Consider the following 13,436-nt stretch of genomic DNA (forward strand, 5'->3'; position numbering starts at 1 on the left):
TTAGGGCTGGGGATATAGATCAGTTGGTAGAGTACTTCAGACTTGCATGCACAAGGCCCTGGGTTTGATCCTCGGCACCACAAAAAATAAATAATAAATAAAATTTTTTAAAAACTTAGAATTTTTAGGTCCACAGAATGGTAAAAATTTTGAATATAGACTATAAGAATTGTCTATTTACCAATTAAGGATATATGTATATATATATATATGTATATAGTATATCTTAAATATATTTTGCAAACCAAGTCACATTACCAACAGCATAATTAAGAAAACTTTAAAAGTCAGACTTATATATATTAAATCTTTAATTTAGAAATTTTCATAAGATGGAAGATAAATAAAGCAAGATTGCCACTTGCTAACTACAGAGACATGGCTCATGACATCTAAATTATTACTAAAAATATACAAGATATTACTACTATATAGAGAGCTTAATAACAATTTAGTAACCTTTATAGCATGCTAAGACATCAAGCATTATATCAGAACTATCAAAGTTCTGGAACTTTTTAGTTTGTATTAATAAAACATTTGAGTCAGGCAGGGTGGCACATGCCTGTAATCTTAACTTCTCTGGAGGCTGAGGAAAAAGGATTCCAAGTTCAGGGTAAGGGTTAGGCTACTTAGTCTGACCCTATATCAAAATTTAAAGACACTATAAAGGACTAGGGATGTAGCTCAGTGGTACAGTGCCCCTGGGTTCAATCCCCAGTGCCACAAAACAAGCAAACAAAACCCATGTCATTATAAAAGTAGTTCATTTAGCTAGCCTTATAAATCAAAAAGAGCCTTTAGAACAATTAAAGGTATAAATAAATCCTAACACTCTTAAGACTTAATTTTCTGAAGCAATTAAAACCTAAACACAGCAAAAATCATAAAATCTTTGTTCATTAGGCCAGTACATTGTAAACTTTGTGAAGAGCAGATCAATAGTATAATGGATTCTTTATGTTATTCTACAACTTAAACATGATTAAAGAAAACCAGAAAGGCAAAATACATACATATATCTGTATGCATATGTATGGATATACATGTTTGTGTGTGTGTATGTACAATTTTTTACCTTAATAAATATCTAGTCTACTTCCTCAATTTGGTTCTCCCAGAAATTTTCTTCCAAAATATGTTAATTCATAACAAAATAACTGTGAAGAACAGACCATGTGAAAAAGGTTCTGTTGCTAGAAGCTTAGTCCCTATCCCTGATGCCAATCTAATAAGGAGAAAAAGAAAAAAAAGGTTTATTGCTTTGCTAGCAAAGGAGAAAGACAGGGGTCTCTTGTACCAAAATTCTGCCCATCAGCAGAAACAGGGGACTTTTAAAGAGGTGATTCAAAGGCTACATTCCATGTGTTCTCTGTCTGGAGTTGTAATTGACTTGTTAATTTGGGAGACAGTCATTTCTGAGATCTTCTGATGCCATCCCCAAAGTCTGGATTACTTCATTCCCACAGTGGGTTTGTACTCAGGGACAGGAAGAAAGGTAATCCTGTTTCCCCTGAGATTAGAGAGGGGGATAAATTAGGGAGGAGCAGAGAAAGAGGAAGAGAAATGAACATGTCCATTTAAAAAATCAGTTGCAGTGGCAGAGCATATAGTGAATCAGTGTTGTAGTTCCAGGAAACATTTAACTGAAGCATACTAGACTATTGACATCAGGTATAGCACAAGGTCCATTTCACATAATATTGTCATGGGAGCAGTTCCCAGAGAGGGGGACCTCTATTTAGAACAAGTGGAGTCCTTGTGGTACGTAATGAATAAGAATTTTGGCATGCATCAAAGATGCTAACATTTATTTAGGAAAGAAGATACAGGCCAGGAGTGGTGGTGCACACCTGTAATCCCAGTGGCTTGAGAGGATGAGGCAGGAGGATCATGAGTTCAAAGCCAGTCTCAGCAAAAGTGAGGTGCTAAATAATTCAGTGAGACACTGTCTCTAAATAAAATACAAAATAGGGCTGGGGATATGGCTCAGTGGTTGAGTGCCCCTGAGATCGATTCCAGGTACCAAAAAAAAAAAAAAAAAAAAAAGGAAAAGAAAGCAGATACATATTCAAGGGAGAATGTGGGCTATCTCAGTTAAGAGACATTTAGGGGGTAGAGTAAGAAATACACATTCAAGCAAGAACTTGTGGAAACCAAATGTTTAACATATATTAAAAACACAATACCATGCATAGTCACTGCAAAGAGAACGAAATAGGCATATATATAACAAAATATGTACAGGGTGGCTGAGTGTGAGGGCCAACAGGTAGCCCAAGTTGGGTGATGGAACATTTGTGTAATTTCATTGTAGTGATAGTTCCACAAATTTTCAAATGATATAACATTGCTAGAGCTAATATCACACATACATGACATCAATGCAGGTTAAAAAATGGCAAAAGTAGAATTATACCTGTGTTCTAGTTAGTAGGAATAAACCAATGTCAAGTTCCTGGATTTGATATACTGCAACATCTACAGAAATTGTCACCTTTGGATGAAAGGCACAACATGTTTATTATACTACTTGGGAAATTTCCTGTGAGTTTATAATTATTTTAAAATTAAATATTAAAAATAAACAAGAAAAGGTCAAGGTGAGTTTCAGAAATGATTGGAGGAAACAGGCTTTGCAAATGAATGGTGCTCAATCCAGGCTGGAATAAAAAGGTTTCTATGTGGCTTAAGTCTATATTTATGTGATTGTTTTCTTTCATAACATTTTTCATTGTATTAAATAGTATGTGTAGACACATTGTGTGTGTGTGTGTGTGTGTGTGTGTGTATATATATATATATATATATATATAGAGAGAGAGAGAGAGAGAGAGAGAGAGAGAGACTAAAAAGTCTAGTCCTCCCTCCTACCGCCCTTACCCAGAGATGAACAATGTTGAACAATTTTCACACAAAAAAAATCATGTTACACAAAAACCTGGTGGCTCTGGAGATGCCTTTCTCTCCCCCCCCCCCAATTTGAACATGTAGGTAGGCAATTGCCCAAGTGTATGTGAATCTTTTGGGTTCCCTAAACAGTTGTATAGGATGCAATAGAAATGTTCAACTGTGACAGGGAACAGGCATTTTGAGAGGGTATAAATACCCAGGGCAGTTTTGTAAAATTGGAATGGGGTCATAGTGAGTGCTTTTAAAGTCTTAAACCTAAGGAAACATAAGCATTTCCTCATTTCACTACTCTGTAAAAACATCCTCCAATTTGCAATGGGTTTGCTTTAGCTTATGTAAAGATTAGATGAAACCAGGAAAGGGCTTTTAAGCACACCAGCAAGAAAATGCCATAACCCAGGACAGATGAAAACCAACTTTGTGCACGAACCAGGGCCAACAATGGGCCACCCCATGGGTCCACGCTCCTGTAGGTCAGCAGGTCAGCGGGGCCTGCAGAGGCCCTGGCCCATGGCAGGGTGCTTAGATGAGTGCTGAGAAAGGGACAAGAAAAAGATTCCCCAATAACGAAGTATACAGGACCAGTGAATAGACGAAAATCAGAAAAAGGCTCTCGTCTGTTTGGTGGCACTTACTGGTAGAGTTCCTGCACAATGTGTAATAAAGAAAGAGAAATGCAAAATAAAGAAAGCTACGGTGGGTTGTCTGGCCAGGTTTTCTGGGACACTGTGGGAGAAGGCTGGTGCTGTGAATGCACAGGGCCTTCTGGATGAGCTTCTGTATGGACTCCCGCCATTCCTGACTCCCACTACACTCTAGAGGATTCTGCAAGAGCAAACCCTGGCAGCAGGGCCTTCCGGTCCTTTCAGGCCTCTGCCTTGGCTCTTAGGGACTTGAGGAGGCTACGCGGTAGAGGTGGGGCGGGTCCCATGGGCGGGGCTGTGCCGGTGAGGTGCAACCTTGTGGGCGGGGCCTCGGGAGTAGGGGCCCCTCTGTAGATCGTGGATGTGGGCGGGACCACTGTGTGGGCGGAGCTACGCTGGAGGCTGCCGCGGGAAGGGGCGGGGCTGTGCGACCAGCGGGTCCCTCGGGCGGGAGGGGGGCCGGAGGCGGAGGCTGCAGGATGGCCTGAGCCCGGTGTGGGCGGGGAGATCTGGAGGGCAGGGCTTGGAGAGGTTAGAGGCGCTCCACACCTCTTATCGGCCTCGCCGTGGGTCCGCGCTCCTGTAGGTCAGCGGGTCAGCGGGGCCTGCGGCGGCCCTGGCCCATGGCAGCGTCGGCAGCTCTGTCCGCGGCGGCGGCTGCGGCGGCTCTGTCGGGCCTGGCGGTGCGACTGTCGCGCTCCGCCGCGGTGCGCGGCTCCTACAGCGCCTTCTGCAAGGGGCTCACCCGCACTCTGATCACCTTCTTCGACCTGGCCTGGCGGTTGCGCATGAACTTCCCCTATTTCTACATGGTGGCTTCGGTGATGCTCAACGTCCGCCTGCAGGTGCGGATCGAGTGAGCGCCAGTCGCGGTGGTGGCCGGGTCAGAGTCGCCTGCCCACTAGAGCTGAGCCTGGACACCTTGTGAAGGACAGCGGGGCCGCCGGACGCTTTGGGGTGCAGAGGAAGAGTGGCCTGGGTACCTGCAACTGTAGACACCCTAGTCTGTGGGACCGCTACCCGACCCTGGACCCTGTCAACACCTGCAAGAAAACTCACGCAATGGGTCCTTTGCATTGGGTTCGAGAAAATTACGAGTCCAGCTGACCTGTTGCCTCACACTGGCCAAAACCGGGAAATCGGAAAGAAGGAATTTTACTGCAGCGAATTCTTTTGCCAAGTCTGAGCAAAAAGGTAGGAGAAAGGGTGGGATGGGGGTGGGGTTCGGTTGCTAAGCCACAAAGATGTCGGGGAACCCTGGAGGTTTGGGGCAATAGAGAGGACACCTGGACAAAACAGCCTGAAAAGATGCCAAGGCAAGCTGGGGAAAGGCAAGGCGACTCTGCTCCCTTGTTGTGATTCCTCAAGGCCATTAGGGGCAGCCTGAGCTTCTCAGAGAGTCAGGATATCACCACCGGACAGATATGAAGCCCCCTCCCATACACAGCATTGATCCCCTCTCCCTTTACAGAGACTGGGGTGGTGTCACCTGAATGCTGGGAAATGGGTCAGTAAGGTCCCAGGAAGTCCCTGGAGCACAAAAGATGTGCCCGCCCTTCTCCACCCACCTTGGGGGATTCATGGCAAGGATGGTTGCCTTATAGCCAAGCCCCAGGTCTGTCCCCTTTTCAGATCTCAGGACCCTGGGCCTCTCTTCATCTCCACACAGCCATTTGCAAATCTGCCTCTTTGCCTATATTTGGGGCCAAAGGACTGGTCTGTACCCTCTGCTGAAATCCCTCTTGCTCCCCTAATCCCATCTGGGGTCATTCTCATTTGCAGATCTGCAGGAGTAGGGAAGAGATGATCCTGCCTCTCCCTTTCCCCCACAGGCTTGCTCTGTGACCAACAGCTCAGGCTCCCTGCAGGGCCAGCCACTGCCCTATCAGAGCCACAGAAGCCCATCCTCTAACCCAGGAAGCCTGCTGTGTGCCCAGGGAATTTGGGAAAATGGAAGGATCTCCCTGAGCAGGCAGCAGCTCTCAGTCTGGGTAGGTGGGGAGGGCAGAAGGAGAAGGGGGGTTGCAGAGAAGGCTACACAGGAAACAAGGCCCTCTGTCTGTGGCCAGGCAAATCTGAGGTCTCCATCTTTTTCTTTTTCAGGCATTGGTCTTTATAGGTGCCTTCTCTGGTTTGTGAAGAGCCTGATCCCTGCCTGGAAGTGCCTCTGTTCCTGCAGCCACCTGGGAGCAACTGAGTGAAATGCCCAGGAGGAGGGGAAGGGCCTTCTTGGTAGAGGCCCAGTATTGGTAGAGGCCTTGAAGGGTGGGTGGCCCAGGGATTGGGCCCTGGCATGGGAAGGAGGGTCATGTTTCCTTGGGAACAGAGATCTCCTAGCAACACTGTGAGGGAGATATATTCTCCCCACTAATGGGGCTCCAGGGAAGGGGCTGGGATTTGCCCTTGTCACATAGGTGGGAGGGTGGAGCTGAGTCTGCTGTTGGACCTGCAATCTCCCACTCCCTCCATAGAATTCCTTAAGATCTGGCAGCCTGTGGAACAGGGAAGGAGTACAGAGCTCCCAGGTACCTAGGAGGAGAGGGATCCAGGGGTAGGAAATCTGGGATATGGCTTTTCTTGGAGTAGTATGGAAGGTCCCAGGGAAGACAAAACAGTGAGCTGAGATGGGGCACAAGAGAGATAGGTCTCTGAACCCTCTGGGGTGCCATGTCCTCAGCACAGAGCCTCGCCTTCCCACAGCACCTAAGCTTGACAGCTCCTCAGCAGCTGTGTGGCACAAACCTCTCAGGTTGGTGATGGAGTGGGGAGGAAGGTGGCTCTCTGGCTGCTCAGGACACGATATTTCCAGGAGAGTGGGATGAAATAGGATTGGGACTCATGAGAGGACCCCATCTCTCTGTCCCCAGACTCAGGCTCCCATCCCCAGGATCACACAGGTGAATCTCATCCAGATGACCTGGGATTGACTCTGGAGGCCCCAGGCATGCTGCTATTTGGGATCCCAAAATAGCCAGAAGCTGCCCAAGGGGAGTCCTCACCACCCATGCCTATTCCCTCAGCTCCTCTGGCACTGGTAGCTCAAGTCCCATGTACTGAGTTCCTGGGACCAAAACCTGCAGAAGCCTGGCCAGTCCCAGGGACAGAGTGGCCCAGCCTCCTACTGCTGTCCTTCTCAGCTGCCCACTGGATCTGGGGTCTCCAATGAAGATCTCAGTTTACTCCACCCCAAGGATGGAGGCTTTAACACGGCTGCCATGTGTCCCTGTGGTTTCCCAAAGTCTAGGCCTGGTAGCTTCCTTCCTTGTGCCAAGTCCCTCTGGAGCCCTGCATCCTGCTGACCCTTCTCATCTTGTTCACTCAGGACCACTTCTGGAGACCTGTCAGCCTCTGACCTCATCCACAGGTCTCTGGGCCACCTCTATGGGACAAGAGACACAGGGTAGAAGAAAGCAGGAGCCAAGGGGCCTCTTTGGGTCGGCTACCCAGTTTTGGCCCTTTCAGACCCTGGTCCCACCTTCTGGTGACAGGATCCCCAGCTCAAGCTTCTTCCTCAGTCAGCCGGGAAGGAAGGAGGATGGCCCTCACTCCTCACTGAGTGTGTGTGCATGTTTGAGTACGCATGTGTGTGTGTGAGTGAGCCAGCAAGCTTGTGGGTGTGTGATGGAGGGGATGGAGCTGTTGAGTATGAGGAGCTGCTCTGGCTGCCCAGCCCTCTCTGCAAAGGGCTCCACTTGGGGCCTAGGAGCCCTTTTCTATAGGGAGAAAAGTAAGTGGAGCCTCAGGGCCACCCTCAGACCTCCACTCCAGGGAAACCCAACCCTGCCCAGCACCCTGGCTTGGTCTTTTGCTGCCTCTGCCAAAAGGGATTGGCCCCAGGCCCCACCCAGCCTTGTGTTCCTCCACTGTTGGGGCCTTGACCCATGGGTGAGCTTCTGCTTTCCTGCCTCCCCTCTTGCCCGCTTTCTCTCCCTCAAGGGCCCTTGCTGCGTGATGGGGTCTCCATGCACTTTATTTATTTGCAGTCTGTGTTTCAGGTGGCGGAGCTTCTACATATTCAGAGACCCAGCCTGGATGACCTTACATTTATGTGTGATGATCTCTGCGCTGGCCAGCACTGTCTGGTCAGGGATATGTTCTTGCTTCTGATATTGTCACATGTTGTTGTCCCCCTATGTTAAAAAGAAAGTCCTTGAGTTCAGAACACTACAATACTGACTGGAGTCCTCTTTTTGCTGGGTTTGGTGCATTTGCCAAGGGCAGGTGGGGAGGAAGTTCCTAGGGTCAGGGGCTGGGGAAGCCTCAGAGGGCCAGGGCCAGGCTGTGTCAGGACCTGCTGCTTCATCAGAAGCTGCTCCAGGACGAGACTTGGCAGGACCACCACCCTCCTCCCCGAGGAGCGAGTGGCAGCAGAGCCTGGCCCAGGAGAGGGTGGCTGGTCCCATTCACAACTTTGTTCAAAGGACCTGAAATGAGTCTTGTCTTCCATTGTAGAGCTGGGGGTTCAAAGTGCTTAATGCAGCTGAACCTCTAGGGTAAAGAGAAGCAGGCAGACCATCTGCAGGTCCCATTGTGTGGCCCAGAGACCCCCTCAGCAGCAGGGAAAGGACGTCACTGCATTTCTGCAAGCAGCTTGCTGGGGACACTTGGAGAAGATCAACCACCCAGGAAGCCTGCACCTGGCCTGCTTCCCTGCCCCCACCATAGACCTAATCTCTGTCCCCTGAGAGCCCCATTCCCAGAAACTCCCCCAGAGAAGCTAGGAATTGGGGTGGGGTTGGCGAGGCAGGAGAAGGCTGTGGGGAGTGCAGGAGGCTGGAGGCAGGGCCCACAGGGCCCCAGGAGGGAAACATCCTGGGTCAGAATGTTTTGCTCAGGAGAGCACAGTGTGGACTTTGGGACCCTGGTTGCACTCTGCCCATCATCAGGAGCTCCTCATGGCTGGGTGCAGTGGCACATGCCTGTAATCCCAGCAACTTGTGTGGCGGAGGCAGGAGGATTGTGAGTTCAAAGCCAGCCTCAGCAAAAGCCTGTTAAGAGTCTAGCCTGGAGCAGCCTTGTTGCTGTGAGGACAGGGCAAGAGACAGGAACTGATATCAGGGGAGAGTGCTGTGTGCCATGCACTCTGCTAGGTACTCTGCATTCCTAGCCTCAGCGTATCCCACACCTACCCAACCCTCCTCCCACTTGAGAGAAATCGAGGGTGGGAGCCTGTTCTGAAATATATCCCTCAGCAGAGGCTTTTTTCCTGAGCTCCCTTTCCCTACAGAGGGACAGGGAATCGGGCAGAAAGGGTGGTGGGATAGCAAAGGGGGAAGGTGACCCTGCCTTTTTGGGGTGGAGTTCAGGACACAGAGAAGAGAACCTGGGCTTTGGGGGAGCAGGCCTGGGGGTCATCTCAAAATGGAGCTGCCTACTGGGAGCAGCTGGGGCCACTGCCCATGTAGACCACCTGCCTTCTCCCCTTTTCCCATTTCCAGAGACTTGTTGAAATTTAAGCAACTGAGCCAGGAGAGAGGAAGAGAGCAGGAAGCAGACAGTTCCAGGAGGCAGAGAGCAAGGGCCTGAAGAAAAATGTGCATGGCCCATTCCACTCCCCCCCCACCCAAGGGAAGCTGCTGGGTTTGGGATGAACTGTGCTGCCTGAGCACAGGTGTGCCGGGAGGACATCCTGCTTTGGATCCTGCTCATGGCTGGGTACAGTCCTTACTGAAGTCATAGAGGTGTGCACAATGTGCCAGGGGCCACTTGGAACTAAGCAAAAGAGCTGGGCTCAGGGTGGCCTGGGTGTTCTTTGCAGCTGCAGACTGAGCCTGTCTCCTTCCTCTGTAGCATGGGTGATCCCCTTATCACCACACCAGAACCCAGGCTCTGGGCTGAGCCTCTCCCATCTTGGTGCTCCCTGCTTATTTTTCCAAAGCTGCCTAGTAGTCCCTGCGTGGAACGAGGATATCATCGTGCATTTGCCAACATTTCTTGATTGTTTCTCTTTCTTGTGTGGGGAGTGTGTGTGTGTGTGTGTGTGTGTGTGTGTGTGTGCGCGCGTGTCTGTGTAGTTGTGGTTCATGCATTGACAGATGTCATTAAGGATAGTCATGATCAATTCCTTTTTATAGATTCCTGGAAGTGGGCCAAAAGACATGCACTGTTTGGGGCTTTTTTCTTTCTTAGTTTGGGTAACAGGGATTGAACTGAGGGGCACTTGACCACTGAGTCACATCTGCAGCCCTACTTTGTATTTTATTTAGAGACAGGGTCTCACTGAGTTGCTTAGCACCTCACTTTTGCTGAGGCCGACTTTGAACTCGTGATCCTCCTGCCTCAGCCTCCTGAGCTGCTGGAATTATAGGCATGTGGCACTGTACCCAGCGGTTTGGGGATTTTGATACCTCCAGCATTGGGTCACCAAGTTACTCACTTTAGTCAGGAATGAGTTATTTGAGAGAAGGGTGACAATTCTGCATCACAACAGATTTTTTTCTTCATTTGTTACTGCCTTTCTTTGCTTCAAGTTGGGTGCATTTCTCTCCAAGACCAATATAATGTGGAATTGGACCCATCACTTTCCTAAAACTAGTCCTTTCCTATCATCTCTAATTTATGCCTAGGATTACCTGTTCCTAGGATTCACATCAGATTTGTAAATCTCTCAATTTCGTATGTTAAAATAGTTTATTTGGACATTTTGCCGTGCATTCCTTGGAATACCTGATCAGGATGAGATACTTCCATACGCCTTTGGCCCTCTGTGCTTCTCTTTGCAGCTCTGGGGCGTCACTTGTTTTTTAAAGGAAATGAGATTTGCCTTTCATTATTGCGTGATGGGAAATGACTTTGCATCAGGACTGAGCTTGAACTCAGTCTGTATAAAACCCTCACCCATTCCTCCCCTCCCTCTTTTGCTAGTATTTAAAAAATATGGCCAATCTCAAAAGTGAAAGCAGAAATCTTAAGGATCAGAAGTGTCAGGAATGTAGGCAGCAGGTGGGGCCTGGAGCTGCACAGCCCTTGGAGGCAGCGTGCAGAACAGATCTGAGAAGCTAGGAAAGCTCACTCTGTAGGTAGGAGCCAGAACTAGGTGCTTGGTGTGGCTCTGCCAGGTGAAACGTGCTGTCTGCTTTGAATGGGAACCAGGATTTCTTGACCTGCCCACCTGGGGTCTCTTGAAAGTAAATCCCCTGCCCAAACAATGGGTTGAAACAGCCACCATTAAGACTCTTAATCCTCAGGTCTGCCCTGTGCTTAGTGCAGGGTCTGGATTTTCCATGAGAAAATACCCATGCTGAGAGTTGAATAAAATACAGATGCACTCAAAATATTCTCCTAGGCCCATTTCTGTGAAGCTGAAGCATATTTAAGGCAAAGGGAAGAGCCTAAAAGCTACTAGAGAGGAGAAACACATTATTATTATTATTATTATTATTATTATTATTATTATTATTATAAACCAAAAAAAGCATAACAGCCATATTGACACCGAATATCATCCCCAACCCCCAGCGCCAGAAGACAATGTATCAGTGAGGAGTCAGAGGCAGCACAGAAGCCGCAGTCAGTAGCCATCCTAAACCCAACTTCAATTCAACCAGGGACCAGGTGCTTGCAAAGTTATTTCAAGGGCTGAAAGAGTCCAAAACACTCCTGGACACCACAACAGAACTGGCCCCCCAAGGGCAAAAACACCAGTCCCCAGTCAGGGTGCTAGGAAATCAGGAAGCTTGCCTTGGAGCTGTTGACTTCAAGAACACACCCCTGAGCTATAGCTGAGAGGCAGGGATCAGAAGGCTGCTGCCACCACCACAATAAACATTTGTGTGTGTGTGTGTGGGGGGCGTGCTGGGGGTTGAATCCAGCGTTTTGTGAACATGAGGCAAGCATTCTACCAACTGAGTTATATCCCCAGCCCTACTACCAACTTTTTGACACTCATAAAGTCAGTAACTAGACAAAGGACACTGAAGAAAACAAATACATAGGCTGTATGATCAGACTCACCACCACAAGAGTTGACAAAGCAGGAAGATGGCCACTTATTGGCCCACCAGGAGTCTCACTCAAGTGCACCTAACTGGTGGGATCTAATTCACATCCTGGGCAAGCCAGCACATACAGATTTTCACTTTTCTGACTATGCAGTAGAGCAAGGTACATTAGGAGATTGGGACATGTATTGAATCTCAAGCAATGTCTTCAAAATGTTGAGAGAAAACTTCCGTTGGCTTAGAATTTATGCATGAATTTAGAATCAACACATTCTGACACACAGGAGACGTAGAAATGTACTATTTATCAAATCTTTTTTTTTTTTGTAAATGCCCCTCTGTTGGCCTCATGTGCAGACAGTTGCACTAGGCCTGAATATCAACATACTTAATGTCAGGGGTATTTATCAAATCTTACTCGAATTACCAAAGGGTGTGTGTTAGCAAGAAGATGTGGATATCAAGAAACAATAGCAAGTACATAGTTGTTAATGGGCTTAAAAACCTCAATATGTATTGATGATTAAGGAAAGAAGGTAAAGGAGAAAAAAATAACAATATTTTTGGGGAGCTTACTTTGTGTCAGGCACTGCTCTAAGTACATTACATAGACTAATGCAATACTCACAAGGGTCCCAAAACAAATTCATATTATCTCTCTTTATGAAGATGGAGTAACTGGGGCTCAGAGAGGCTAATAGCCTGCCCAAGGTCACAGCTGTGGTGGAGTGAGGATTTGAGACCTTGCAGTTTTCCTTATAGTCCTGTAGCTCCAAGAGCCTGGTGCTGGAATCAACTTTTTGAAAGAGCTCATGGGATCACATGGCACATAAACAAGTGAAACAGAGAGAAGTTTGTAAAGGGACACAGAGACCCAGAATGAGCTGGCTCACTCTGTTATAGCAACCCACTCCAAGGGAACTAATCCTCTCCTGTGAGACCTAACCCACTTCTTGAGATCAGCATTAATCCCTTCATGAGGGTGGTCCTGACCCAGTTACCTTTCCTCAGGCCACACCTATTAAAGGGCCCACCATCTATTAATACCATTTTATGGGGACCAAGCTTTCAACATATGAACCTTTGGGGTACATACAACATCTAAAGCATGGCAAAGCTCTCCTGAACACTGGAGCCACATGATCTTGTTGTGGCAGGCCCTGTATTTGCTTGACATTTCTTTCCTGCTTACAGAAAATTTTCTAACAAAGCCTATGAACTTCATGCTCCCCAATCCTAGAACCATAAAGACATCCATTTAGGGACACCAGTGTGACACACTGACAAGTGTGAGATGATCGGGGACTTGCCTCCAAAATTATGGCAAACAGCCTTAAAATTAACATATCTCTGAGGTAAAAGGTTTAAAGGGCAGATGTGCTGGGCCTGCCTATGAAAGCAAGTGCATTCTGGGCTGTGCCATTTACAAAAGTGAAGGGAACATATCCACCCTGACAACTGATGCTCCCCAGGGGCTGAATAATTCCCTCTGTCCAGAGAGGAGTCTGGAATCAGGGCTGTGACTGATTCACAACCTGACTGGGCTGACCAAATCCACTGTGGCTCTCAGGGAACATACTTCCATGTTGGTCAAAATGGAGAATCAAATGAGAGGTGGCAGAATACATGGCCCACACATCTCTCACATCAAACAGTGACTTCTGTGTGATTCCCACTGGTATAAAGCTGCTTTGGAATGATGACTTTCCCAGGGAACTACAGCTGCCACAGCTCCCACTGGCCCTTTCTCTCCTGGGAGTTTCTGCTCCATGGGTCAGGAAGCCCAAGGGACAGTGACAGAAGCCAAGTTCCTTTAGGGCCTGTGATTTGGTCCTGTTGGCTTCACTCCAGTGTCTGGCATGTAAAATGGGATCAACAAGAATTTGTGGAGTGAACCAGTGAATGGAAACACAGCCTCCACAAGCTATTCCTGACTACC

The 13,436-nt window shown here is 48.0% G+C and overlaps 1 protein-coding gene across 5 annotated transcripts; it reads left to right on the forward strand.

Moving 5' to 3' along the window:
* Positions 1 to 4,084: 4,084 nt before the first annotated feature.
* LOC143638801 (small integral membrane protein 10-like protein 2A) lies at positions 4,085 to 7,727 on the forward strand. 5 transcript variants are annotated; one of them, XM_077106694.1, is made up of 4 exons: positions 4,085 to 4,751; positions 5,661 to 6,082; positions 6,880 to 6,921; positions 7,553 to 7,727. In XM_077106694.1, exon 1 carries the CDS (start codon positions 4,181 to 4,183, stop codon positions 4,415 to 4,417), a length of 237 nt encoding a protein of 78 aa, XP_076962809.1. In that variant the 5' UTR covers positions 4,085 to 4,180; the 3' UTR covers positions 4,418 to 4,751; positions 5,661 to 6,082; positions 6,880 to 6,921; positions 7,553 to 7,727. The 5 variants fall into 5 exon arrangements, 3 of the variants coding, with proteins under 3 accessions (XP_076962809.1, XP_076962810.1, XP_076962811.1); XM_077106695.1 differs by having other exon boundaries at positions 5,661 to 5,822; XM_077106696.1 differs by lacking the exon at positions 6,880 to 6,921 and having other exon boundaries at positions 5,661 to 5,822.
* The last annotated feature ends 5,709 nt before the right edge of the window (positions 7,728 to 13,436 follow it).

Source organism: Callospermophilus lateralis, chromosome X (assembly GCF_048772815.1).
Source record: "Callospermophilus lateralis isolate mCalLat2 chromosome X, mCalLat2.hap1, whole genome shotgun sequence".
Classification (NCBI taxonomy): Eukaryota; Metazoa; Chordata; class Mammalia; order Rodentia; family Sciuridae; genus Callospermophilus; species Callospermophilus lateralis.